The following is a 26904-nucleotide window of genomic DNA, read 5'->3' as shown; positions in this document are numbered from 1 at the left end:
ACTAGTTTAGTTGCAAAACGCTGTAAATCCATTGGTTAGCTGGAATGGAATGTTAGTGTCCTGAAAATGTAACATGTAAATTCAACACATCATCAATATAACCTCATGCTATAGTGTTTGGTTAGAGTTAGGCCTTGTCCAAATGGCACTCTATTCCCTATATAGTGCACTACTTTTGACCAGAGCCCAGATCTCATATTAATGTATTGGTACATTTATATATACAGTGGGGGGGAAAAGTATTTAGTCAGCCACCAATTGTGCAAGTTCTCCCACTTAAAAAGATGAGAGAGGCCTGTAATTTTCATCATAGGTACACTTCAACTATGACAGACAAAATGAGAAAAATAAATACAGAAAATCACATTGTAGGATTTTTAATGAATTTATTTGCAAATGATGGTGGAAAATAAGTATTTGGTCACCTACAAACAAGCAAGATTTCTGGCTCTCACAGACCTGTAACTTCTTCTTTAAGAGTCTCTCTCTCTCTCTCTCTCTCTCTCTCTCTCTCTCTCTCTCTCTCTCTCTCTCTCTCTCTCTCTCTCTCTCTCTCTCTCTCTCTCTCTCTCTGTCTCTGTCTCTGTCTCTCTCTCTCTCTCGCTGTCTCTCTCGCTGTCTCTCTCTCTCTCTCTCTCTCTCTCTCTCTCTCTCTCTCTCTCTCTCTCTCTCTCTCTCTGTCTCTCTCAAATTCAAATTCAAATTCAAGCTGCTTTATTGGCATGAAAAACATTGTGTCAATATTGCCAAAGCAACAATGTATACAATATACATTGTAATACAATTAAAACAATGACAAATAATAATATAGAATGGCAGTAAATAATAATACAAAATTAAATATAAAAAATAGTAACAATAAAATGGTAACAGTCAATAGTCGAATGTAATGTATGGTGTAATGCACCACTACCACCACCACTATCATTAAACTGCTATCATTACCATTACCACCCATACCATTACTATTTGGAATGATAAACAACAATAATAATACTAATAACAATAACAGTAATAACAATAACAGTCATAATAAGTAAGTTACTGCTTACTATGCAGATGTTATTATTCAGTGTCCCTCAGGCTATGGCAGGCAAATACATATTTGGCTGCAAGAGGAGCCATTGCTCCTTCGCCCATGAGTATTTTTAGTTTTTCCTCTGGGTTTAATAAGTTAAAATTTGGAATAAATGTAGTCATTTCTGTGAATAATGAATCTCTTGGTGAGGAATATTTATCACAGTAAAGGAGAAAGTGCATCTCTGTTTCTACCTCCCCTGTCGTGCAGTGACCACATACACGCTCCTCTTTGGGTAGCCATGTCTTTTTATGTCTGCCGGTTTCTATTGCCAATCGGTGGTCACTCAGCCTGTACTTGGTAAGGATCTGTCTCTGCTTCGAATCTCTGACAGAGTAGAGATATTCAGCCAATTCATATTCTCTGTTTAGGGTCAGATAGCAATTTAGTCGGCTTTGGGATTTTGTTTCGTTTTTCCAATGTTGTAAATATGAGTCCTTTGATTGGTTCATGATTTTGTTTATTGGAATTCTTTCTTTTGAAGCAGTGCCGGTGTCAGCTTGGTTGGTTAGGTCCAACACCAGCTGACTGAGAGGGCTCGTTTCTGGGCTCAGTTCTTGGGTTTGAAGTGCTTTAAATTGCAGACTCGAATTTGGACTTGAATTTAGATGTAGCAAAAATTTTAATGATCTTTTCTGTATTTTCATTATTACTGGAAAGCGGCCCAATTCTGCCCTACATGCATTAGTTGGTGTATTTCTCTGGACTTGTAGGATTTTCCGACAGAATTCTGCATGTAGGGTTTCAATTGGATGTTTGTCCCACATTTTAAAGTCCAGTTTATTGAGTGGCCCCCAAACCTCACTTCCGTAAAGAGCTATTGGTAGGATTACACTGTCAAATATTTTGGTCCAAATTCTAATTGGGATGTTGATTTTGAATAATTTCATTTTTATTGCATACAATGCTCTGCGGGCTTTTTCTTTGAGTGCATTCACTGCCATATTAAAGTTTCCCAATGCAGATATGGTCAGACCAAGGTAGGTGTAATTTTTTGTGTGTTCAATTATGGTGTTGTTCAGGGTGAATTTATATTTGTGTTTCTGACATCTGTTTTGTTTTTGGAAAATCATGATTTTAGTTTTTGGGAAATTTACTGCCAGGGCCCAATTATGGCAATATTGCTCTAGAATATTAATGTTCTGTTGAAGACCTTCTTTGGTTGGTGATAGAAGTACCAAGTCATCAGCATATAGCAGGTATTTCACCTCTGTGTCAAATAGTGTGAGTCCTGGGGCTGGAGAATGGTCCAACATGTCTGCTAATTCATTGATATAAATGTTGAAAAGATTTGGACTCAAACTACAGCCTTGTCTCACACCTCGACATTGTGAAAAGAATTATGTTCTTTGGTTTTTGATTTTTATTGCACACTTATTTTCTGTGTACATACATTTTATTAAGTCATACACCTTACCACCAAGCCCACTTTGTAGAATTTTGTAGAATAGCCCTTCGTGCCAAATAGAATCAAATGCTTTTTTAAAGTCAATAAAGCAAGCAAAGATTTTGCCCTCTTTTTTTTGGTGGACGTGTTTATTAATTAGTGTGTGTAAGGTGTATATATGGTCAGTAGTGCGATGGTTAGGGAGAAAGCCAATTTGACATTTAGTTATTACATTTTTTTCTTGAAGAAAGGTTTGGATTCTTGAATTCAAAATGCTACAGAAAACCTTTCCCAAGTTACTGTTTACACAAATTCCCCTGTAATTATTGGGGTCTGATTTGTCTCCACTTTTGTGGATAGGGGAGATGAGCCCCTGGTTCCAGACATCAGGGAAGCAGCCAGAAGTTAAAACCATGTTGAACAACTTAAGCACAGCATTTTGCAACTCAGGTGTGCTGTTTTTCAGCATTTCATTTCTGATGTTGTCTAGACCACAAGCCTTCTTTGATTTAATAGATTTGAGCTTTTCATTTAGTTCTTGTTGGGTTATTGGGTAATCTAATGGATTTTGGTTATTTTTAATGACTGATTCAAGGATTTTCAATTTTTCTTTAATTTCTAATTGGTTCTGTTTTAAGTCTTTTTGTGGGATGTTTTTGTATAGATTATCAAAATAAGTTTTCCAAATTCCTACATCTTGTATGGCTAATTCTTGTGGCTTTGTTGTGCTTAATCTGTTCCACATGTCCCAGAACTGATTTTGGTCAATTGCGTTTTCAATTTCATCAAGTGTCTTGTTGGTATAATTCCGTTTCTTGCGTTTCAGTGTATGTTTATACTGTTTCAGAGTTTCAAAGTATTCATATCGTAGCTCTGGGTTGTTTTGCTGCTTATGTTTTTTGTTTGACATTTGTCTTAGGTGTTTTCTAATTGTTTTACATTCATTATCAAACCATTTGTCAGAAACATTTTGTTTTTTGTTTCTGATGTTGCATTTCTTTGGTTTTCTCAAATTTGCTTTCGATGCTGCTTTTTGGAATATGCAGTTGATGTTTAGAGTAGCCGAATTGACACCATCTTTATTGTTTTGGTATTGTGAGTTATTGAAAAACTGTATAGAGTTCATCATTTCTTTTGAGTTCAATGTTTCAATGAATCCCTCTGCACTGTTTGGAGCCCATCTGTATGATTGGTTTATGTTGAAGAGTTTATTGGGCAGTTTTTTTGAATGAATATTGCCGGTTAATTTCTTCAAAAACACGTTGATCTGACTGTGATCTGACAATGGTGTCTGTGGTCTGACAGTGAATGCACTAATGGAGGAGGGGTCAATGTCCGTGATGGCATAATCGACTACACTTGTCCCAAGAGCTGAGCAGTAAGTAAACTGACCTAAAGAGTCCCCTCTGATTCTACCATTAAGCATGTACAGGCCTAAGGCTCGACAGAGATGCACTAACTCCTTCCCATTTTTGTTCAGTATTTGGTCAGGACTGTTTCTATTATTTATAATAGGGCTGCTGTACAAGGAGGGGTGACCAAATATGTGGTGGTTACCTCCCGCATCAGTGTAGTCAGGCTCAGAACCTGTTCTTGCATTGAAATCTCCACAAAGAAGCACTTTACCCTCTGCCTGAAATGTAATGATTTCTGTATGGAGATTGTCAAAAAACTGATCATCATAATATGGTGAATCTGAAGGAGGAGCATAAGCTGCACATATGTACACATCATTGTCACAATAGATTGTACCTTTGTTAAGTTTTAGCCAAATGTGACTGGTACCTTTTTTAATTTCGTTCAGTGCCAAGTCCTGCTTATGCCAAATAATGATTCCACCTGAGTCTCGGCCCCGTTTAACATTTTTATGTTTGATTGATGGTAGTAAACTTTCCCTATAGCCTGAGGGACACTGAGTATCTATGTCTCCACGACACCATGTTTCCAGTAGGATTATGATGTCCTGTCCTTTGATGTTTTTAATCAATTCTGGATTTGTTGTTTTATAACCAAAATGTGAAGAGTAAAGTCCCTGGATATTCCAAGAGCTGATAGTTAATGATCTCATTTATAATAAGTGATATTCACTGGTTTGAGTAAAGTACATTGAAAACAATACAAAATAATATATATATATATATATATACACATACATACATATATATATACATATACACACATACATACATACACACACACACACACACACACACACACACACACACACACACACACACACACACACACACACACACACACACATACATACATACATACATACATACATACATACATACATACATACACACACCATTATATATAAATATTATTATTATACTGGTGCCAATAAAATTAAGAATAGTTGTAAACAAATTAATAAGAATGGAATAACACTGCACAAAAAATAAGTACAATGCAATCTGCAACCCTGTGTGTGTGTGTGCCCGTGAATTAAAGGGTCTGTCTAGCTCAGTAGTCTGCATATTAGTTGCAGTAGTTGGCGCACCTCTCCTATCTCTGATTGTTCTAGGTGTCTTTTGCCAGAGGTTACCTCAGCATATGTAGGCTGATGATCTGAATGATACATGGTGTGGACTTCATCATGTGGTGTACTTCTCTGAAGGACAGTGTTCTGTCCGACCCTGGAGTAGTGGTCAGAGCTGTGTTGTGATGGGCCAGGTCCAGTAGAGATGTGTTGTGACGGGCCAGGTCCAGTAGAGCTGTGTTGTGATGGGCCTGGTCCAGTAGAGCTGTGTTCTGATGGGCCTGGTCTAGTAGAGCTGTGTTGTGATGGGCCTGGTCCAGTAGAGCTATGTTGTGATGGGCCTGGTCTAGTAGAGCTGTGTTGTGAAGGCCCTGGTCTAGTAGAGCTGTGTTGTGATGGGCCGGGTCTAGTCGTGCTGTCCTGAGGCGGGTCTGGTCTCGTAAATCTGTGTTGTGTTGGGCCTGGTCTAGTAGAGCTGTGTTGTGATGGGCCTGGTCTAGTAGAGCTGTGTTGTGTTGGGCCTTGTCTAGTCGTGTTGTCCTGATGCGGGTCTGGTCTCGTAAATCTGTGTTGTGATGGGCCTGGTCTAGTAGAGCTGTGTTGTGAAGGCCCTGGTCTCGTAAATCTGTGTTGTGTTGGGCCTGGTCTAGTAGAGCTGTGCTGTAATAAGCCGTGTCTGGCTCTTTTCTCCTGGGGATGGTGGAGGTACTGTTGTTTCAGAAGGTGGGGCGGGGGACCTCTGTTGCTGGGGTGATGGGTGTGTGGGTCCCTGCCAAGTGTTGCATCTTTTAGGTCCTTGGCAAAGGTTCTGACACTGTCCTGATCAAGATGTACATTATCGTATAAGTGTTGACATGTCAGAGTGGGGTGGTGAGCCGTTCTGACGTTGAGTAGTGAGGCACAGTCCACAGTGATCTGTTGATTTATTTTGTCGATCAACTGTCCTGGGAAGTCTTTTCTTGGTAGGAGGGTGGACACAACTATATTGGTTGTTGGGAACACAGCCTGTGCCCGTTCTGCCACTCTTCTCACTGCCCCAGATACATCTTCACCTTTGGCATGAAGGTCGTTTGTGCCAGTGTGGATGATGATGTTGTCGAGGGTGTCAATCCTGGTCTGACTGAGTAGCTGCATTGCACTGTCAGTTGTAGGACACCAGAACTTATACACCTGGTGTCTAGGGAATAATCTTTCCTGTACTAAGAACTTCCCATTTGAATCAATAAGGATTGCAGTTGTGGGTGACTGTCTGGCTGGAGCAGACTGGGAGACTGGTATTCTGACCTGGGCTGGAGCAGACTGGGAGGCTGGTATTCTGACCTGGGCTGGAGCACACTGTGTTGGAGCAGACTGAGAGGCTGGTTGGCTGACCTGGGCTGGAGCAGACTGAGAGGCTGGTATTCTGACCTGGGCTGGAGCACACTGTGTTGGAGCAGACTGGGAGACTGGTATTCTGACCTGTGCTGGAGCAGACTGGGAGACTGGTATTCTGACCTGTGCTGGAGCAGACTGGGAGACTGGTATTCTGACCTGGGCTGGAGCACACTGGGAGACTGGTATTCTGACCTGGGCTGGAGCACACTGTGTTGGAGCAGACTGAGAGGCTGGTTGGCTGACCTGGGCTGGAGCAGACTGGTAGGCTGGTGCAGTGTCATCAGGCTGTGTGGTGGAGGCCATGCTGGTCTCGGGTTCTGCTTGTGTTGTGCCAAGCTGGTGTACATGTTCTCCAGATGCAGAGGACATAATGACTCGCTGCTGGTTGAGGAGGTCAATGTATCTCTCTCTTTGTTCTAGCTCCTTTCTTGTTGTGCTCAGATGGTCTCTGAGGTCATAATTTGTCTGACTCAGTTTGTCCATTCTGCTTTCCAGTTTAGCAATAGATGCTCTGCTCTCCTCCTTGAACTGTTTCATCTCTTCTTTAAGTTTCTGGACAGTGTCCTCCTCTTGAAGCTTGTTCTCTCTGAGTTCTATGACCTCTGCTTCGACTAGAGAGAGGGTGTTGTGGAAACGTTGCATAGCAGGTGTTCTTGGTGTTGTAGGCATGTCCTTGGCTCTGTCTGCTGCAGGTGAGGTAGGTAGAGGGACACTGAGGGCTTCTTGCTGGGTCACAGAGACCGTTGGGGGCTGCTCTTCACCGTCATCTCCCTCCTTTACTTTTTCCTCAGTTTCTGAGATGATTTCAGCTTCTGCTTTTAGGGTAGTAAACCTATTCTCAAAAGCCTGGAGGCTTGAATCATTGCCTTGTATCAATACAGTTCCATTATTATATACATTTACTGTTTGATATGTGTTGCTAGGGTCAGCTTCTTCAAAAATGCTGATCTGACATCCTTGGCTGATGCCTCTCTTTTTTGAGAAAGGGAAATGGTTGCAAATAACCCTTTTCCATATATGCCCTCGTTTGGTATTAAAAATTAAATTTGCTCTTGTTTTGCAACTGGTAAGATCTGCAAACAGGCATTCATGGTTCTGTCCCATCAACAAACCTTTGAAACTTTTCTTAGCTTTCTCTGTTTGGATGTCTGGTGGGTAAACAATTTCCATAGCAACGCTGGTGATGTTGGCTACAATGTTGCAATAGAAGTGTTGTTTCTTGTATTATTGTCTTTTCTGTCTTTAGAGGACTGCTTCACCTTGATGTCCCCTTTCCCTTTTCTTCTGTCCTTATTTTGTCCCACTTTGTCCCTTCTTCTCTTCTGTCAACTAGACACTCCTTGTTAGCTAGCTAGCTTCTTTCAGGAGAGTCCCTAGCAACTGCCTAGCAACAGGTAAACAACTTAGCTAGCTAAGAAAACGGTATAATTTTATGAAAAAATTTTACTTTTTCAAAATCCTTTCTTCTTTGTTTGCTGCTTGTTTGGTCTCCTATTCAGTCTAGCAGTTTTCTTTTGCATTTTTTCGATGTACTTTACTCTAAAAACCATATAAATTTCAATATTTTTAGGAGCTCATCTTTTCAGCTGCTGCTGCTTAATTTGGAACTCCGGTCTCTCTGTCTCTGTCTCTCTCTCTCTCTCTCTCTCTCTCTCTCTCTCTCTCTCTCTCTCTCTCTCTCTCTCTCTCTCTCTCTCTCTCTCTCTCTCTCTCTCTCTCTCTCTCTCTCTCTCTCTCTCTCTCTCTCTCTCTCTCTCTCTCTCTCTCTCTCTCTCTCTCTCTCTCTTTCTGCAAAGTTATTTTTGTCATCTCTCAGTATTTAATGGGTGACAGGCTGAGCGAAGAGGGAATATCAGGGTAAAAGTCACCTTTACGTTCAGATCTAGGATCAGCTTACTCTCTCTACATCCTAGCCTTAACCATTTGGGAGAGAACTCAAAGACTGAGATCAGTGTTTAAAGGTAAACTCTACTGCTCAGGGCTTCAGCAGAGGTAAGGGTGAGGAAACTTTTGCCCATAGTTAAGATGACTGCTGGCCTCTCAAATCTGCCCTTAAGGAATATGGTGGTTTTTTGTCTGTACTGTCCCTGACCTTTGTCTGTACTGTCCCTGACACACACACACACACATACACACACACAGTCTTGTACAGCTAACCTTGTGGGGACATACAATTCAGTCCCATTCAAAATCCTATTTTCCCTAACCCCTAACCCTAAACCTAACCCTAATCCTAACCCGTACTCTTACCCTAACCCTAACCTTAACCCTAACCCTAACCCTAACCCAAATACCTAAACTTTATCCTAACCCTACAACTAACCCTAGCTCCTAACCTTAATATTTAACTTAATTCTAACCCTAACACTAATTCTAACCTTAACCCTAAACCTTTTTGTTCGTTTACTATTCTTGTAGGGACTTCTGGTCCCCACAAGAATAGTTAAACACGTCCACACACGTCCACACACACGTCCACACACACACACACACACACACACACACACACACACACACACACACACACACACACACACACACACACACACACACACACACACACACACACACACACACACACACACACACACACACACACACACACACAACCTATAATGCCAGCGGTCTGTTTATCTTCTCTTCTCTAAATCCTCCATATTTCCTCCCCTCTTCTAAATCCCTGTGGTTATGTAAGAAAGAGATAAGAGAGGAGGGGGAGAGGAGGAGGAGAGGTGAGGTGGACAGCAGAAGGAGAGGAGGGAGAGAGGAGAGGAGAGGAGGGAAGTAGGAGAGGAGGGGGAAGGGGATGGGAAGAGGAGAGGAGGAAGAGAGGAGAGGAGGGGGAAGGGGATGGGAAGAGGAGAGGAGGAAGAGAGGAGAGGAGGGGGAAGGGGATGGGAAGAGGAGAGGAGGAAGAGAGGAGAGGAGAGGAGGGGGAAGGGGATGGGAAGAGGAGAGGAGGAAGAGAGGAGAGGAGGGGGAAGGGGATGGGAAGAGGAGAGGAGGAGGAGAGGAGAGGAGAGGAGGGGGAAGGGGATGGGAAGAGGAGAGGAGGGGGAAGGGGATGGGAAGAGGAGAGGAGGAAGAGAGGAGGGAGGTAGGAGAGGAGGCGGAAGGGGATGGGAAGAGGAGAGGAGGAAGAGAGGAGGGAGGTAGGAGAGGAGGGGGAAGAGCACATTAATTGCAGTGTAGAGGAACTGCTGCTGAGCGGGTAATTAAGTAGACTCTGCTAACCTTATGGGAGATGAGAGGTTTTCACTGTCCTGGAGCTACCCTACCTTATCGCCCCTCTTCCTTTCTGTCTTTCTTTCTTTCCTCGCTCGCTCTCTCTTTTCCTCTCTCTTCCTCTCCCGCTCTCTATCTTCTCTTCCTCTCCCTCTCTCTTTGTCTCTGTTTCTATGCAGATCACACATCAAGCTTCTGATTCCTCTCCCTCTTTTCTGATTGGTTGTTGTGGATTTATGAATGATTGTTGTCATTCTGTTCATTCAGATTCTGATGATTCTTGTTATTATTATGCTGTTTTGGAGCGCCTTCCCTTTCACTCCCTGACAACACACACACACACACACACACACACACACACACACACACACACACACACACACACACACACACACACACACACACACACACACACACACACACACACACGTGCATACACACACACACAAACTCCTCCCCTTTCTAACCACAGTCCCTCCCCTCACAACTGGCTATTATGTAACACAAGTCTCTGGGTATTAGTTATGCAAATTTCATACATTTGTATTAATGTGCAATTTCTCTCTCTCTTTCTCTCCCTCCTTTTTTCTCTCCCTCCCTCTGTCTGCATCACTCCCTCTGTATCTTTCCCAACCCTCTGCCATCTCTTCTCTTTCTCCATCTCTCTCTCGCTCTCTACCTCTCTTCTCCGCTCTCTACCTCTCTATCATCCATCCATCCCTCTCCATCGCCCCCTCCTCTCCCTTACCTCCTCTCTACCTCTCCTTTCCCTCCATCCCTCTCCATCGCCCCCTCCTCTCCCTCACCTCCTCTCTACCTCTCCTTTCCCTCCATCCCTCTCTCCAGCCACTACCATCTTGGACGCGGAGTCGAAGCGTAGCGCAGCGTCGTCGTCGGCGACGGCGGCGGCCCACTTCCGGTCTCCATGGCAACAGAGTGTTAATGTGTTTGGCTCGTGGAGCAGGCCGGACTGTGTTCAGGAGTTACACCAGGAGGCTCAGCTTAACCTGCAGAGTCTGCTGCAAGGTACAGTAACTAACCCTGGGGGTGTGTGTGTCGGGAGTGTGTGTCTGGAGTGTGTGTCTGGAGTGTGTGTGTGTTTTTGAGTGGAGTGGAGGGGGGGGGTTCTGTGCTACAGCTGCCGTGTTTTTATGCGATTGTGTGTGTGTGTGTGTGTGTTTGTGTGTGTGTGTGTGTGTGTGTGTGTGTGTGTGTGTGTGTGTGTGTGTGTGTGTGTGTGTGTGTGTGTGTGTGTGTGTGTGTGTGTGTGTGTGTGTGTGTGTGTGTGTGTGTGTGTGTGTGTGTGTGTGTGTGTGTGTGTGTGTGTGTGTATGTGTGTGTTGTTACTTGTGTGGGTGTGCTTGTATTTTCCCTTGCGCTTTTTCTCTTATTCGTTCCCCTCCGGTGCACCGATGTTGATGTTTTTTTGATTTCATCCCTCTCTCCCACTTCCTCTCCCTCTCTCCCACTTCCTCTCCCTCTTCTCTCCCTCTCTCCCACTTCCTCTCCCTCTTCTCTTCGTCTCTCTTCCTCCGCTCTCTCCCTCGCTCCCTCTTCTCTTCGTCTCTCTTCCTCCGCTCTCTCCCTCTCTCCCACTTCCTCTCCCTCTTCTCTTCGTCTCTCTTCCTCCGCTCTCTCCCTCTCTCCCACTTCCTCTCCCTCTTCTCTTCGTCTCTCTTCCTCCGCTCTCTCCCTCTCTCCCACTTCCTCTCCCTCTTCTCTTCGTCTCTCTTCCTCCGCTCTCTCCCTCTCTCCCACTTCCTCTCCCTCTTCTCTTCGTCTCTCTTCCTCCGCTCTCTCCCTCTCTCCCACTTCCTCTCCCTCTTCTCTTCGTCTCTCTTCCTCCGCTCTCTCCCTCTCTCCCACTTCCTCTCCCTCTTCTCTCCGTCTCTCTTCCTTCCCTCTCTCCCTCTCTCCCACTTCCTCTCCCTCTTCTCTTCGTCTCTCTTCCTCCGCTCTCTCCCTCTCTCCCTCTCTCCCACTTCCTCTCCCTCTTCTCTTCGTCTCTCTTCCTCCGCTCTCTCCCTCTCTCCCTCTCTCCCACTTCCTCTCCCTCTTCTCTCCATCTCTCTTCCTCCGCTCTCTCCCTCTCTCCCTCTCTCCCACTTCCTCTCCCTCTTCTCTCCGTCTCTCTTCCTCCGCTCTCTCCCTCTCTCCCACTTCCTCTCCCTCTTCTCTCCGTCTCTCTTCCTTCCCTCTCTCCCTCTCTCCCACTTCCTCTCCCTCTTCTCTTCGTCACTCTTCCTCCGCTCTCTCCCTCTCTCCCTCTCTCCCACTTCCTCTCCCTCTTCTCTTCGTCTCTCTTCCTCCGCTCTCTCCCTCTCTCCCTCTCTCCCACTTCCTCTCCCTCTTCTCTCCATCTCTCTTCCTCCGCTCTCTCCCTCTCTCCCACTTCCTCTCCCTCTTCTCTCCGTCTCTCTTCCTCCGCTCTCTCCCTCTCTCCCACTTCCTCTCCCTCTTCTCTTCGTCTCTCTTCCTCCGCTCTCTCCCTCTCTCCCACTTCCTCTCCCTCTTCTCTCCGTCTCTCTTCCTTCCCTCTCTCCCTCTCTCCCACTTCCTCTCCCTCTTCTCTTCGTCTCTCTTCCTCCGCTCTCTCCCTCTCTCCCACTTCCTCTCCCTCTTCTCTTCGTCTCTCTTCCTCCGCTCTCTCCCTCTCTCCCTCTCTCCCACTTCCTCTCCCTCTTCTCTCCCTCTCTCTTCCTCCTTCCCTCTCTCTCTCTTCCTCTTTCCCTCGTTCTCTCTCTGACGCATACTAACCCTGATTGGCATCTCAGATTATTCTGCATCCCAAATGGCACCCTATTGCCTACATAGTGCACTACTTTTGACCAGACCACAGGGCACTATATAGGGAATAGGGTGCTATTTGGGAAGCAGGTATGTTAAGCCTTTCCTCGCCCCTTTATTCAATGAACAGATGAATGAATGAATGAATGAATTAATGAACTTAATTACTTTCTGCCGATGATCATCATCACCCACCTTTTTCCTTCCATCTCTTCCACTATTTCTCTCTCTCTCTTTCTTTCTTTCTTTCTTTCATTCTTTCTTTCTTTCTTTCTTTCTTTCTTTCTTTCTTTCTTTCTTTCTTTCTTCAGTCTCTCTCTCTCTCTCTTTCTCTCTCTGTCTCTCTCTCTCTCATTCTCTTTCTTCAGTCTCTCTCTTTTTCTCTTTCTCCAGGTCTCTCTCTCTCTCTCTCTCTGTCTCGCTCTCTCTCTTTCTTTCAGTCTCTCTATCTTTCTTTCTTTCTCTCTTGCTCTCTCTCTATTTCTCTTTCTGTTTCTGTTGTTGACTGTACTTGAATTGCTTAGTGTGTGTGTGTGTGTGTGTGTGTGTGTGTGTGTGTGTGTGTGTGTGTGTGTGTGTGTGTGTGTGTGTGTGTGTGTGTGTGTGTGTGTGTGTGTGTGTGTGTGTGTGTGTGTGTGTGTGTGTGTGTGTGTGTGTGTGTGTGTATAGGTACAGTAGATAAATACCTGTATGCCATGAGAATGTACATAGTGTACGACACCCCAAAATCTACAGGTGCAAGAGTTAAACTCATAACAATAAAGATACCAGCCGCTGCTGGCTTCTGGCAGTGTTTGTGTTGAAACATGTTTACACAATAAACTGCAGGAGCATCTACACATTCTGTAATACATAGATGATATCATTATTCTAATACAGTATACAACAGTGGGGTACTGTACTCAGCACCCCAACCAGGCAAGCCACACACACACAGAAACACACAGACACAGTACTCAGCACCCCAACCATGCAAGCCACACACACACACAGAAACACACAGACACAGTACTCAGCACCCCAACCATGCAAGCCACACACACACACAGAAACACACAGACACAGTACTCAGCACCCCAGCCATGCAAGCCACACACACACACACAGAAACACACAGACACAGTACTCAGCACCCCAACCATGCAAGCCACACACACACACACACACACACACACACACACACACACACACACACACACACACACACACACACACACACACACACACACACACACACACACACACACACACACACACACACACACACACACACACACACACAGAAACAGTACTCAGCACCCCAACCAGGCAAGCCACACACACACAGAAACACACAGAAACACACAGAAACACACAGACACAGTACTCAGCACCCCAGGTTTAACACCAAGGTCTGTACAGGACTGTACCTCATCCATTAGTCCCTGTATTCATAAAGCACTTCTTTGTGTTTGCTATCCCAGATGAGAGCACGTCTACAATAGTTATTTCATCGAATGAGGTTTCATTTATAAATATCAACTCATAAATTAAATTACTGCCAATAATACTGTATTTAGAGAATACAAGTCTGCTGCCCCATATCAAACACATCATCTGAAATACTTTCATATTCTTGTGGTGAGTTTGATTTAAGTAGCCTGGCATGAAGAGTTAGATATGGTTCTTTAGGGACTAGTCTAGTAGTTTGGTTGTCAAGCTTGACAAGTTAACTCGAGTTTCACTTCAAAGTATTTCAACTATTTAAACCATACGACTATTTGACCTGCAGCTGAAAGGCCTGTTGTGGTTAGTAGTGTTTTTGCCTTGGTCCTCAATTAGAGAGTGGTCAGGGGTTAGCGTTAGGCTACCTGTCGCCCCTACACTCTAACCACTAGGCTACCTGTCACCCCTACACTCTAACCACTAGGCTACCTGTCTCCCCTACACTCTAACCACTAGGCTACCTGTCTCCCCTACACTCTAACCACTAGGCTACCTGTCACCCCTACACTCTAACCATTAGGCTACCTGTCTCCCCTACACTCTAACCACTAGGCTACCTGTCACCCCTACACTCTAACCACCAGGCTACCTGTCACCCCTACACTCTAACCACTAGGCTACCTGTCTCCCCTACACTCTAACCACTAGACTACCTGTCACCCCTACACTCTAACCACCAGGCTACCTGTCACCCCTACACTCTAACCACCAGGCTACCTGCCACCCCTACACTCTAACCACTAGGTTACCTGTCACCCCTACACTCTAACCACCAGGCTACCTGTCACCCCTACACTCTAACCACTAGGCTACCTGTCACCCCTACACTCTAACCACCAGGCTACCTGTCACCCCTACACTCTAACCACCAGGCTACCTGCCACCCCTACACTCTAACCACTAGGTTACCTGTCACCCCTACACTCTAACCGCTAGACTACCTGTCACCTCTACACTCTAACCACTAGGCTACCTGTCGCCCCTACACTCTAACCACTAGGTTACCTGTCACCCCTACACTCTAACCACTAGTCTACCTGTCGCCCCTGGGGGTTATGCGGAACTGTATGGGCCCTGGTCAAACGTAGTGGGCCCTGTTCAAACGTAGCGGGCCCTGGTCAAAGGTAGTGGGCCCTGGTCAAACATAGTGGGCCCTGGTCAAAAGTAGTGGGCCCTGGTCAAAAGTAGTGGGCCCTGGTCAAAGGTAGTGGGCCCTGGTCAAAGGTAGTGGGCCCTGGTCAAACATAGTGGGCCCTGGTCAAAAGTAGTGGACCCTGGTCAAAAGTAGTGGGCCCTGGTCAAAGGTAGTGGGCCCTGGTCAAAGGTAGTGGGCCCTGGTCAAAAGTAGTGGGCCCTGGTCAAAAGTAGTGGGCCCTGGTCAAAAGTAGTGGGCCCTGGTCAAAAGTAGTTTGCTATATGGGAAGAAGGTGACATTTGGGAGGCGTCCTCTGTCTCATTACTCTGTTCTCATGACTGAACATTGACTATTGATGAGTAGCCTTTTCCTGGGGTTGTTTTGTACAGTTATGACAGTTCAGGTGTAATTTGATGGAGTTACTGTGTGACCAGGGTGAAAATGATTGGCAGTTATAATTTTGTAATATCGCTGCAATATTACTGACACTTATCTACTCAAAGGGAGGGTTGACAAGGACAGAGGAAAGGAGACAAGTACAGAGGTAAGGAGACAATGACACAGGAAAGGAGACGAGAAGCAAGGGGTCAAGGAGGAAAGGAAGGGAGCCCTTTAACAGATTGGAATCCATCTCCAGCTCCATGATGTCACTGGTATGATGTCACCGGTATGATGTCACCGGTATGATGTCAGATCACTGATTGATTTGACGAATGAAGGATGCATATCAAAAGTATTGGAGCAGGACCTGGAACAAAACTCAGTCTGTGCTTCGTCCCAAATGGCACCCTTTTCCCCACATAGTGCACTACTTTCGACCACGGCCCATAGGAAATAGTGTACAATAGCACATTGATTAAAAAAATAAGGATTAAAACACAAAGTCTAGAGACTAATTTCCATTGTGGTCCTGCTTGTTTTAGCAGTTCAATAAACAGTAGTGAACAGTGTTACTGTATACCAGACTGATACCATCCACCTCCTTTAACACGGTTACACAGACCCTTACCACTGTTACACACACACACACACACACACACACACACACACACACACACACACACACACACACACACACACACACACACACACACACACACACACACACACACACACACACACACACACACACACACACACACACACACACACACACACACACGCTAGCCCCAATAGCCCCTCTCTCCATCCTTCCCTCTACTGTGGTGTACCCTACTAACAGTAACTGTATGGACTAGCTGTGTGGATCTCTCTCTGCTCTCCTCCCTCTATCTCTTGTCTGGTGACTTGAGCTGGAGTGGCGTCACACATCTCGCTAATTGGCTAATTCTTCTCTGTGTGTGTTCTGTGTATTCAGTTGAATGATTCCAGTTGAGTATTTATAGCAGAACCAACAGTAGCTAGCAAGTAATACGGTCATAGCAACTCCAGGCTCTGCGTCCCAAATTCCCCACATAGTGCACTACTTTTGACCCTATGAGCCCTGGTCAAAAGCAGTGCACTACGTAGGGACTAGGGTACCATTTGACTCACTGCACTGTAACTTTAGCGTCAGCATATTTTACTATAAATCTCATATGTTTTAATGGGGGAAATGTTAGCATGGTTATGCTAATTAGAACAGGATTAAATACGTTTTCCGCGGGAATGCTGACGCTACGTTAGCCTGAGGTGTGAGACAGAGGATGTATCCCAAATAGCACCCTATTGCCTACGTAGTGCACTACTTACGACCAGAGCCCTGTGGCTCCTGGTCAAAAAGTAGTGCACTGTATAGGCAAAGAGACAGTGTTGGGATGCTCAGTCATGTCTAGGGAGAGAGCTGATGTTATCCTTGAGTCCAACAAACTCCCTTTCCTTCATATTTGCATTATTTACAGTCAAAAATCTCATAGAGAGAAACGTATTTTTCATAAGAGACCTGGTGTTTTACTTGTGAATTTGTTGTTGTTCTTTCATCACTTCTGCACATTGCAGATTTCATTTAACTGTTATCCCTCACCATATAGTCGTCTGTGCTCCTTGCAATGCCACCATAGAATGGCAGAACCTCTCTTGTTGTTCTATTTCTATACCGTGATGCATATTCCTACATTCACAGGGAAGTACAGTATCTGTCTGTACCTCACATTAAGAGCAGCTTTGGATGAGAACCAGGACTCGTACCGTTGTGTTGAATAGACTGAACGTTTCACTGTCTGTTTTATAGCGGAACATCTGTCTGTTGACGTTAGCTACAGTCTGAGAGACTGTGTGTGTGCGTGTGTGTGTGTGTGTGTGTGTGTGTGTGTGTGTGTGTGTGTGTGGGTGTGTGTGTGTGTGTGTGTGTGTGTGTGTGTGTGTGTGTGTGTGTGTGTGTGTGTGTGTGTGTGTGTGTGTGTGTGTGTGTGTGTGTGTGTGTGTGTGTGTGTGTGTGTGTGTGTGTGTGTGTGTGTGTGTGTGTGTGTGTGTGTGTGTGTGTCAGGTCTGCTGCTTCCGATAGTTAGACTAATACATTAAACAGAAGCACTGGCATAGATTTAAGTTTTCAACAACAAAAAAATTGCACCACAAAGCAGATTTTATCTAGCCTGGTCCCAGATATGTTTGTGCTCTTTCTAACTCAATTAAATTGGTCAATTGTCAAAAGCCAAAAAATTTTTTTGTCATGACAAGGAGTTTACATGATTGCATATACGGACTGGCACTCAGTGTAGATTTCATTACAGTGCAGCAAATGCAACACAACATGTGTGGAAATGTAATCAACAAAGTCATAAAGAAGTTGCTGCTGGTACTCTCATTCATTCCACATTCACCATAAAGGATACTAGTAAGGTAGCTTTGTAAGGTACCTGACTACAACCAGTACCACATGTTGAACTTCCCCTTAAAGAGTGCTAACTGAGGATGTTACATTTGCTGTTACTGTCTCTTGTCCTCGTAATAAATAAAAAAAGGTTAAATTAAGAAGTAAAGTTAGGTGATCAAGATGCCAGATTTGTTTTCTTTAGCCAGACTAGAACCAGACCTGGCAACCACAGGCTCCCAGTAAGAAGGTCATTATTGTTCAAACTAGAATCAGTTGCCAGGTCTGCCCCTCTTCTCTGGTCAGGGGATTCACTCCAGGCCATTGTTGATTAAAGGGCTGTTCCATTGTCTCCGGGATACTGGAATTGCTAGGCAACCCTACACTGGGAGGAAGGCATCCGTATTGTCCCAGAAAGCAAGTTCACTTGCAACCCCCTCCCAAACCCTTTACCCCCTTCAAACCACCCTCCCTCCCCAAAAAAGAGTTTGGGGGCAGGCCAGGGCTTGGGGTGGGTTGTGTGTTTGCATGTGTGTGTTTGCATGTGTGTGTTTGCGCGTGTGTGTGTGTGTGTGTGTGTGTGTGTGTGTGTGTGTGTGTGTGTGTGTGTGTTTACGTGTGTGTGTGTGGGGGGGGAGTATGGGGTTGCAGGGATGAGTGGAGAGGGGGTGGGGTTAGGGGAGTGGAGGAGTGTGTTTTGGGGCAAAATAATGGCTAGTGGGGGTGTTTTGGGAGTTTTGGGGGGGGTTGTGGAATGGTAATCAGTATGTTTACAATGGCCTGAGGGGGAGTCCTGAGGAGAGTGGGAAACATGAGGAGAGAAAGAGAGAGAGAAGCAGGGGGAGAGAGAGAGAGAGAGAGCAACAAGGGGCAAGAAAGAAAGAGAGAGAGGCAGGAGAAAAAGAGAAAGGAGGTGGAGAGAGAGGAGGTGGAGAGAGAGGAGGTGGATAGAGTATGCAGTGAGCCAGACTAGAGGTAGGATGCCACATTTAGTTTTTTTTTGTGTTGGGTCTCCACTCCTCCAAGCTTCCACTCTACCAGCAGGCTAACTGGCTGGTATCTCTGGAGTGTGTATTTACTGCATGTGACTAACTGGTGTTTCTGCTTTGAACAGACTTCAAGAAGCAGCTAATGGGACGGATGTTCTGCAACTTGACTAACTCTGATGTGTGTGTGTGTGTGTGTGTGTGTGTGCGTGCGTGCGTGCGTGCATGTGTGTGTGTGTTCGTTCCTACAGACTTTGAAGAGCAGCTGTATGACACCAAGTTAACAGGCCAGACGTTCCGCCACCCCACAGTGTCTTCCCAGAGTTCTGACGATACGTCCACCACCCTGAGTCGTTCCCCTATCTCCCTCAACAACAAGAGACCTGAATTCATCTTCCTGGTAAATATTTACACCTTTATTTAACTTTACAGTTAGCTACTTACTTACCTACTTAAATTATGTTGCACAATGATGTAAGTCAATAAGTGATCCTTTTAGTTAATGTATGATATATTTGGGCTTGAAGTACCAAATCTGCATGTGTGACTTCAGATGTTTCAGAGAGTCTTTACGTGTCTTTTCCTGTGAGATGACGTGCACATTTGTTTCAGAGCTGGGTTTTATGTCAATGTGTACCTATTTATTGGCGACTGTTTATTAATCAGAAACGCCTGCTTCAAAGTTCTTTCTGTTCGCGAGTCGTCTGACAGCCAAACAGCTTTTCTCAATAGTCTACACTTGGGTTTCCACGAGATAAAACCATCAAAATGGGCTATATTGTACAAATTCATGAAAACAAACATTTGTTTTTTGGGGTCTTCATTTATGGTTAGGGTTAGGCTAAGGTTAGGAGTATGGTTAATGTTAGGGTTAAAGTGACAGGTTTAAAATCTGGTTTTAAGAACAGAACATGTAGAGAAAGACGTGGTTTGGGACTTTGTGGCTGTGGTAACTAGTGACAACCCTACACTTGGCCGCCTTGCCATGGAGCAAATTAAAATGTAAACTAATGTTTTAGCACCTCCCCATTTTTTAACAGCAAATTATCATAATCCGTTTTCTCATTTGTTAAGTTGCTCTTATTTGTTAGCTAGTCAAGCGTAAAACAAAATATATAATTTTTTTATAAATGTTAAAATTTCGTGATATGATTGCATTTTAGATCCCCACTCCCCCCGTTAACCCAAGATGAATGGTTTGACCTCGTTTTGCATGGCTCTGGGTGTGCAGGGTTGACTCATTTTCGACCATTCCATTGATCCTAAGGAGAAATCTCCACCGACCCGGGGCACCGGGCCATGTGAAACGAACTTGCCCATTGCTTCAATACACGCTCCAAACCGTTCAATCATTAGGCTATCCATATTACTGGAGCTTCTATTCTGTCTATTTCTATGGCGGAGTCGAGGCCGCAATTTAGATAACGCATCAATATATAGCTGCGAAATGTAGATAACGCATTGGGGCAGCAAGTAGCCTCGTGGTTAGAGTGTTGGGCCAGTAACTGAAAGGTTGCTGGAACAAATCCCTGGGCTGACAAGGTAAAAATCTGTTGTTCTGCCCCTGAACAAGGCAGTTAACCCACTGTTCCTAGGCCGTCATTGTAAATAAGAATTTATTCTTAACTGACTTGCCTAGTTAAATAATATTTTTTTTTATATATAGCTGCACAATGTAGATAATGCATTGATTTATAGCTAGCTAGCGTGGTGAAATGATAACAGAGTGAACATAGAATATAGCTATTTGATCATGTCCGTTTGCATGTGCAAATATTAATGAATTCTGGAATCCGCCACGGTTTCACTGGAATTTTCAAGCGGCAAGAGTCCACTGTGTCTTTACTGCATTAAAATATCTCCAAATATATTTTGGATCATTTATTTTTGTGAGCCGCTTTTTGCCATTGAAATACTCAGTCTGATTGTGGGGCGTGTTGATACAAATTTAAAGATATTTACATAAACAGCCCTGATTGGCGGATAGGATCGTTTAGACTCTAGAGTCAACTCACTCCACTTACCCCTTCAAAGTAGGAGGATACATATGCAAATCAACGATGGCTTGACATTGGTCAGAATAATCAGATCAGATTGTGATGTCATGCTGTGGGCCAAAACTCCATCCCCCTTGAACAGGATGAAATTCCAAGTGTTGTTTTTTTCTCCAAAAGCTCTTAGACTAAAAGGGCATTATCATAATTTTCACAATTTCTGTGTAATTATGAGTTCAAAGTGTGGAAATATCATTGGAAATCTCATTTTTGACTTCACTGCCCCTTTAAGTATTTTTTCTCCAATTTATGCTTTGACTCAGTTATCAGAATATGAACTTTTAAAAGTGAGATTTTCACTGGACAGGTACGTTAACTTAACCTTTGCTAGTCCTTTGTTGCCAATTATAGTCAAGATAATAGTTGTTTAAAAACATTTGCAATTTATTTTGGTAGAATCCTTCTCTCACTGTTTTCATCAATGTACTATCATGAGATGTCATGAGTTACCTGCATTTCGAAATATTTGCATTATTAATAAGATAATGAATAGATCCCTGAGATTTACTGTAGACTTCATTTGATATGACTAGTGTTGGGCTTGGCTTACAAGTTAAATACACAACATTCTTTCTTGGTTTTCCAAATGACATCTCATGTCAGCCTTCTCTGTACACGCTGGACATCCCATTAGTTCTCTGAGATACATAGGAGTAGAAATGGTCAACATGTCCTGCAGGGGAGGGGACATTGAGAGGAAACTTCTTCAAAGGGAATCTTTCTGGATCCACAGGCTCAACACACTGTCTCCTATTGGCCTTAATGAGGAGTTTGACTTGAAACCGTTTCAATAAGTCCAAATTGTGTTTTATTTATACCCTAGTTGAATATTGTATGTTTATGTATATCACTATGAATATTGATCACATTATCTGTGTATGATCATATATTTTGATACATTGAATGTTAACATTGTGAAACTATGTTATACATTTTTTTACCTCATGTTTCAGGAAGTGATGTCACTGAGTACTGCCCCTATATATAGGACCTTCCACCCCCACCTGGGATATGGATGCCTGACGAAGACCTAAGGGTCAATAAGTTGTAAATAAATATCACCTGGGAGCATGAGCAGCAGTGTGCGCCGTTTTCCAGCCTTCTCCGCTTTCCAATGATTTTGAATCTGAAATATCTCTCCTCTCCTCTCCTCTCCTCTCCTCTCCTCTCCTCTCCTCTCCTCTCCTCTCCTCTCCTCTCCTCTCCTCTCCCTCCCACCCACCCCTTCCCCTCCAGCCGGCGTCTAAGAGGCAGGTGTGTGAGGAGGATGATACCTCCTCAGTAGGAATCAATAGGGGTGTAGACCAGTCCCCCTCTCCATCACCCTGTGGGTCAGATCGCCCTCTGGTGGTGTGGAGTAGTACCTCTCTAGGACCCCCCGTGGCCGAGAAACCCCGCTGGCACCTGGGACAACGGACACCCGCTCACCTGCTGCCCCTCGACGTCACAGGTAGGGCATGGTGTGGAAGGAGTGTGTGGGGGTAGTGTGTGTGTGTGTGTGTGTGTGTGTGTGTGTGTGTGTGTGTGTGTGTGTGTGTGTGTGTGTGTGTGTGTGTGTGTGTGTGTGTGTGTGTGTGTGTGTGTGTGTGTGTGTGTGTGTGTGTGATATAGCATTCTGATGCTCTTCCTGGTGTTGGCATACATGTTTTAGCAGCACGTGTCCAACCTAGGATGGTATCTGTAATTGGTAGACGGTTCTGATGAGTACGTTGTCGTTTGCATCACCGAGCAGTGCCCAACAAAGTATCAAATCTGATTGTTTGAGGCTACCACCACCCCTCCATCCGTTTCTCTCTCTTTTTCTATCCTGCTATCATCCTCACTGCATCTCTCTCTCATTCTATCCTGCTATCATCCTCACTGCATCTCTCTGTTTCTATCCTGCTATCATCCTCACTGCATCTCTCTCTCATTCTATCCTGCTATCATCCTCACTGCATCTCTCTGTTTATATCCTGCTATCATCATCACTGCATCTCTCTCTCTTTCTATCCTGCTATCATCCTCACTGCATCTCTCTGTTTCTATCCTGCTATCATCCTCACTGCATCTCTCTGTTTCTATCCTGCTATCATCCTCACTGCATCTCTCTGTTTCTATCCTGCTATCATCCTCACTGCATCTCTCTGTTTCTATCCTACTATCATCCTCACTGCATCTCTCTCTCATTCTATCCTGCTATCATCCTCACTGCATCTCTCTCTCATTCTATCCTGCTATCATCCTCACTGCATCTCTCTCGCATTCTATCCTGCTATCATCCTCACTGCATCTCTCTCTCTTTCTATCCTGCTATCATCCTCACTGCATCTCTCTCTCATTCTATCCTGCTATCATCCTCACTGCATCTCTCTCTTTTTCTATCCTGCTATCATCCTCACTGCATCTCTCTCTCATTCTATCCTGCTATCATCCTCACTGCATCTCTCTCTCTTTCTATCCTGCTATCATCCTCACTGCATCTCTCTCTCTTTCTATCCTGCTATCATCCTCACTGCATCACTCTCTCCTTCTATCCTGCTATCATCCTCACTGCATCTCTCTCTCTTTCTATCCTGCTATCATCCTCACTGCATCTCTCTCTCTTTCTATCCTGCTATCATCCTCACTGCATCTCTCTCTCTTTCTATCCTGCTATCATCCTCACTGCATCTCTCTCTCATTCTATCCTGCTATCATCCTCACTGCATCTCTCTCTCATTCTATCCTGCTATCATCCTCACTGCATCTCTCTCTCTTTCTATCCTGCTATCATCCTCACTGCATCTCTCTCTCTTTCTATCCTGCTATCATCCTCACTGCATTTCTCTCTGTTTCTCACTGTGTCTCACCCCTTGTCATCTTTTTCCCTATCTCCCCCTGCAATATTTTGACAGTGCAGTAGTGTATTTCTTTCTCTGTGTCTTTGAGTTAGGCCAGCTTGGTAAGGTTAGGTGTGATAGACTAGCTGGTAAGGTTAGGTGTGTCAGATAGACTAACTTGGTAAGGTTAGGTATGTTAGATAGACTAGCTTGGTAAGGTTAGGTGTGATAGACTAGCTTGGTAAAGTTAGGTGTGATAGACTAGCTGGTAAGGTTAGGTGTAATAGACTAGCTGGTAAGGTTAGGTGTGATAGATAGACTAGCTTGGTAAGGTTAGGTGTAATAGACTAGCTGGTAAGGTTAGGTGTGTCAGATAGACTAGCTTGGTAAGGTTAGGTGTAATAGACTAGCTGGTAAGATTAGGTGTGATAGATAGACTAGCTGGTAAGGTTAGGTGTGATAGACTAGCTTGGTAAGGTTAGGTGTGATAGACTAGCTGGTAAGGTTAGGGGTAATAGACTAGCTGGTAAGGTTAGGTGTGATAGATAGACTAGCTTGGTAAGGTTAGGTGTAATAGACTAGCTGGTACGGTTAGGTGTGTTAGATAGACTAGCTTGGTAAGGTTAGCTTTGATAGACTAGCTTGGTAAGGTTAGGTGTAATAGACTAGCTTGGTAAGGTTAGGTGTGTCAGATAGACTAACTTGGTAAGGTTAGGTGTAATAGACTAGCTGGTAAGGTTAGGTATGATAGACTAGCTGGTAAGGTTAGGGATAATAGACTAGCTGGTAAGGTTAGGTGTGTCAGATAGACTAGCTTGATAAGGTTAGGTGTAATAGACTAGCTGGTAAGGTTAGGTGTGTCAGACTAGCTGTTAAGGTTAGGTGTGATAGATAGACTAGCTGGTAAGGTTAGGTGTAATAGACTAGCTGGTAAGGTTAGGTGTGATAGACTAGCTGGTAAGGTTAGCTTTGATAGACTAGCTTGGTAAGGTTAGGTATGTTAGATAGACTAGCTTGGTAAGGTTAGCTTTGATAGACTAGCTTGGTAAGGTTAGGTATGTTAGATAGACTAGCTTGGTAAGGTTAGCTTTGATAGACTAGCTTGGTAAAGTTAGGTGTGATAGACTAGCTGGTAAGGTTAGGTGTGATAGACAGGCTGGTAAGGTTAGCTGTGATAGACTAGCTTGGTAAGGTTAGCTTTGATAGACTAGCTTGGTAAGGTTAGGTGTGTCAGATAGACTAGCTTGGTAAGGTTAGCTGTGATAGACTAGCTTGGTAAGGTTAGCTTTGATAGACTAGCTTGGTAAGGTTAGGTGTGTCAGATAGACTAGCTTGGTAAGGTTAGGTGTGATAGACTAGCTGGTAAGGTTAGGTGTGATAGACTAGCTGGTAAGGTTAGGTATGTTAGATAGACTAGCTTGGTAAGGTTAGGTATGTTAGATAGACTAGCTGGTAAGGTTAGGTGTGATAGACTAGCTGGTAAGGTTAGGTATGTTAGATAGACTAGCTTGGTAAGGTTAGCTTTGATAGACTAGCTTGGTAAGGTTAGGTATGTTAGATAGACTAGCTGGTAAGGTTAGGTGTGATAGACTAGCTGGTAAGGTTAGGTATGTTAGATAGACTAGCTTGGTAAGGTTAGCTTTGATAGACTAGCTTGGTAAAGTTAGGTGTGATAGACTAGCTGGTAAGGTTAGGTGTGATAGACTAGCTGGTAAGGTTAGGTGTAATAGACTAGCTGGTAAGGTTAGGTGTAATAGACTAGCTTGGTAAGGTTAGGTATGTTAGATAGACTAGCTTGGTAAGGTTAGCTTTGATAGACTAGCTTGGTAAGGTTAGGTGCGATAGACTAGCTGGGGAAGGTTAGGTGTAATAGACTAGCTGGTAAGGTTAGGTATGTTAGATAGACTAGCTTGGTAAGGTTAGGTATGTTAGATAGACTAGCTTGGTAAGGTTAGCTTTGATAGACTAGCTTGGTAAGGTTAGGTATGTTAGATAGACTAGCTTGGTAAGGTTAGCTTTGATAGACTAGCTTGGTAAAGTTAGGTGTGATAGACTAGCTGGTAAGGTTAGGTGTGATAGACTAGCTGGTAAGGTTAGGTGTAATAGACTAGCTGGTAAGGTTAGGTATGTTAGATAGACTAGCTTGGTAAGGATAGGTATGTTAGATAGACTAGCTTGGTAAGGTTAGCTTTGATAGACTAGCTTGGTAAGGTTAGCTTTGATAGACTAGCTTGGTAAGGTTAGGTGTGTCAGATAGACTAGCTTGGTAAGGTTAGGTATGTTAGATAGACTAGCTTGGTAAGGTTAGGTGTGATAGACTAGCTGGTAAGGTTAGGTGTAATAGACTAGCTTGGTAAGGTTAGGTATGTTAGATAGACTAGCTTGGTAAGGTTAGGTATGTTAGATAGACTAGCTTGGTAAGGTTAGCTTTGATACACTAGCTTGGTAAAGTTAGGTGTGATAGACTAGCTGGTAAGGTTAGGTGTGATAGACTAGCTGGTAAGGTTAGGTGTAATAGACTAGCTGGTAAGGTTAGGTGTGATAGACTAGCTGGTAAGGTTAGGTGTGATAGACTAGCTGGTAAGGTTAGGTGTGATAGATAGACTAGCTTGGTAAGGTTAGGTGTGTTAGATAGACTAGCTTGGTAAGGTTAGGTGTGATAGACTAGCTGGTAAGGTTAGGTGTGATAGATAGACTAGTTGGTAAGGTTAGGTGTAATAGACTAGCTGGTAAGGTTAGGTGTGTTAGATAGACTAGCTTGGTAAGGTTAGCTTTGATAGACTAGCTTGGTAAGGTTAGGTGTGATAGACTAGCTGGTAAGGTTAGGTGTAATAGACTAGCTGGTAAGGTTAGGTGTGATAGACTAGCTTGGTAAGGTTAGGTGTGATAGATAGACTAGCTGGTAAGGTTAGGTGTGATAGACTAGCTTGGTAAGGTTAGGTGTGTTAGATAGACTAGCTTGGTAAGGTTAGCTGTGATAGACTAGCTTGGTAAGGTTAGCTGGGATAGACTAGCTTGGTAAGTTTAGGTGTGATAGATAGACTAGCTGGTAAGGTTAGGTGTGATAGACTAGCTTGGTAAGGTTAGGTGTGTTAGATAGACTAGCTTGGTAAGGTTAGCTGTGATAGACTAGCTTGGTAAGGTTAGGTGTGATAGACTAGCTTGGTAAGGTTAGGTGTGATATAATGACTAGCTTGGTAAGGTTAGGTGTGATAGATAGGCTAGCTGGTAAGGTTAGCTGTGATAGACTAGCTTGGCAAGGTTAGGGGTAATAGATAGACTCTCTTGGTAAGGTTAGCTGTGATAGACTAGCTTGGCA

At 44.1% G+C, this 26904-nt stretch overlaps 1 protein-coding gene across 5 annotated transcripts in view; it reads left to right on the top strand.

Moving 5' to 3' along the window:
- Nucleotides 1-26904, top strand: part of LOC139561867 (NHS-like protein 2) — a 160955-nt gene that overhangs the window by 114828 nt on the left and 19223 nt on the right. For 3 of the 5 annotated variants that reach the window (XM_071379210.1, XM_071379211.1, XM_071379212.1), the window contains exons 2-4: nt 10396-10575; nt 18982-19130; nt 22021-22234. In XM_071379210.1, coding sequence (XP_071235311.1) covers nt 10396-10575; nt 18982-19130; nt 22021-22234 — 543 coding nt within the window. Of the gene's footprint in view, nt 1-9950; nt 10576-18981; nt 19131-22020; nt 22235-26904 lie in introns of those variants that run through there. The other 2 variants (XR_011672230.1, XM_071379208.1) reach the window with 1 other exon arrangement.

The sequence above is a fragment of the Salvelinus alpinus genome, chromosome 31, assembly GCF_045679555.1.
Source record: "Salvelinus alpinus chromosome 31, SLU_Salpinus.1, whole genome shotgun sequence".
In the NCBI taxonomy this organism is placed as follows: Eukaryota; Metazoa; Chordata; class Actinopteri; order Salmoniformes; family Salmonidae; genus Salvelinus; species Salvelinus alpinus.
The sequence above is the reverse complement of the archived record's forward strand: the minus strand, read 5'-3'. Positions and strand labels throughout refer to the sequence as shown.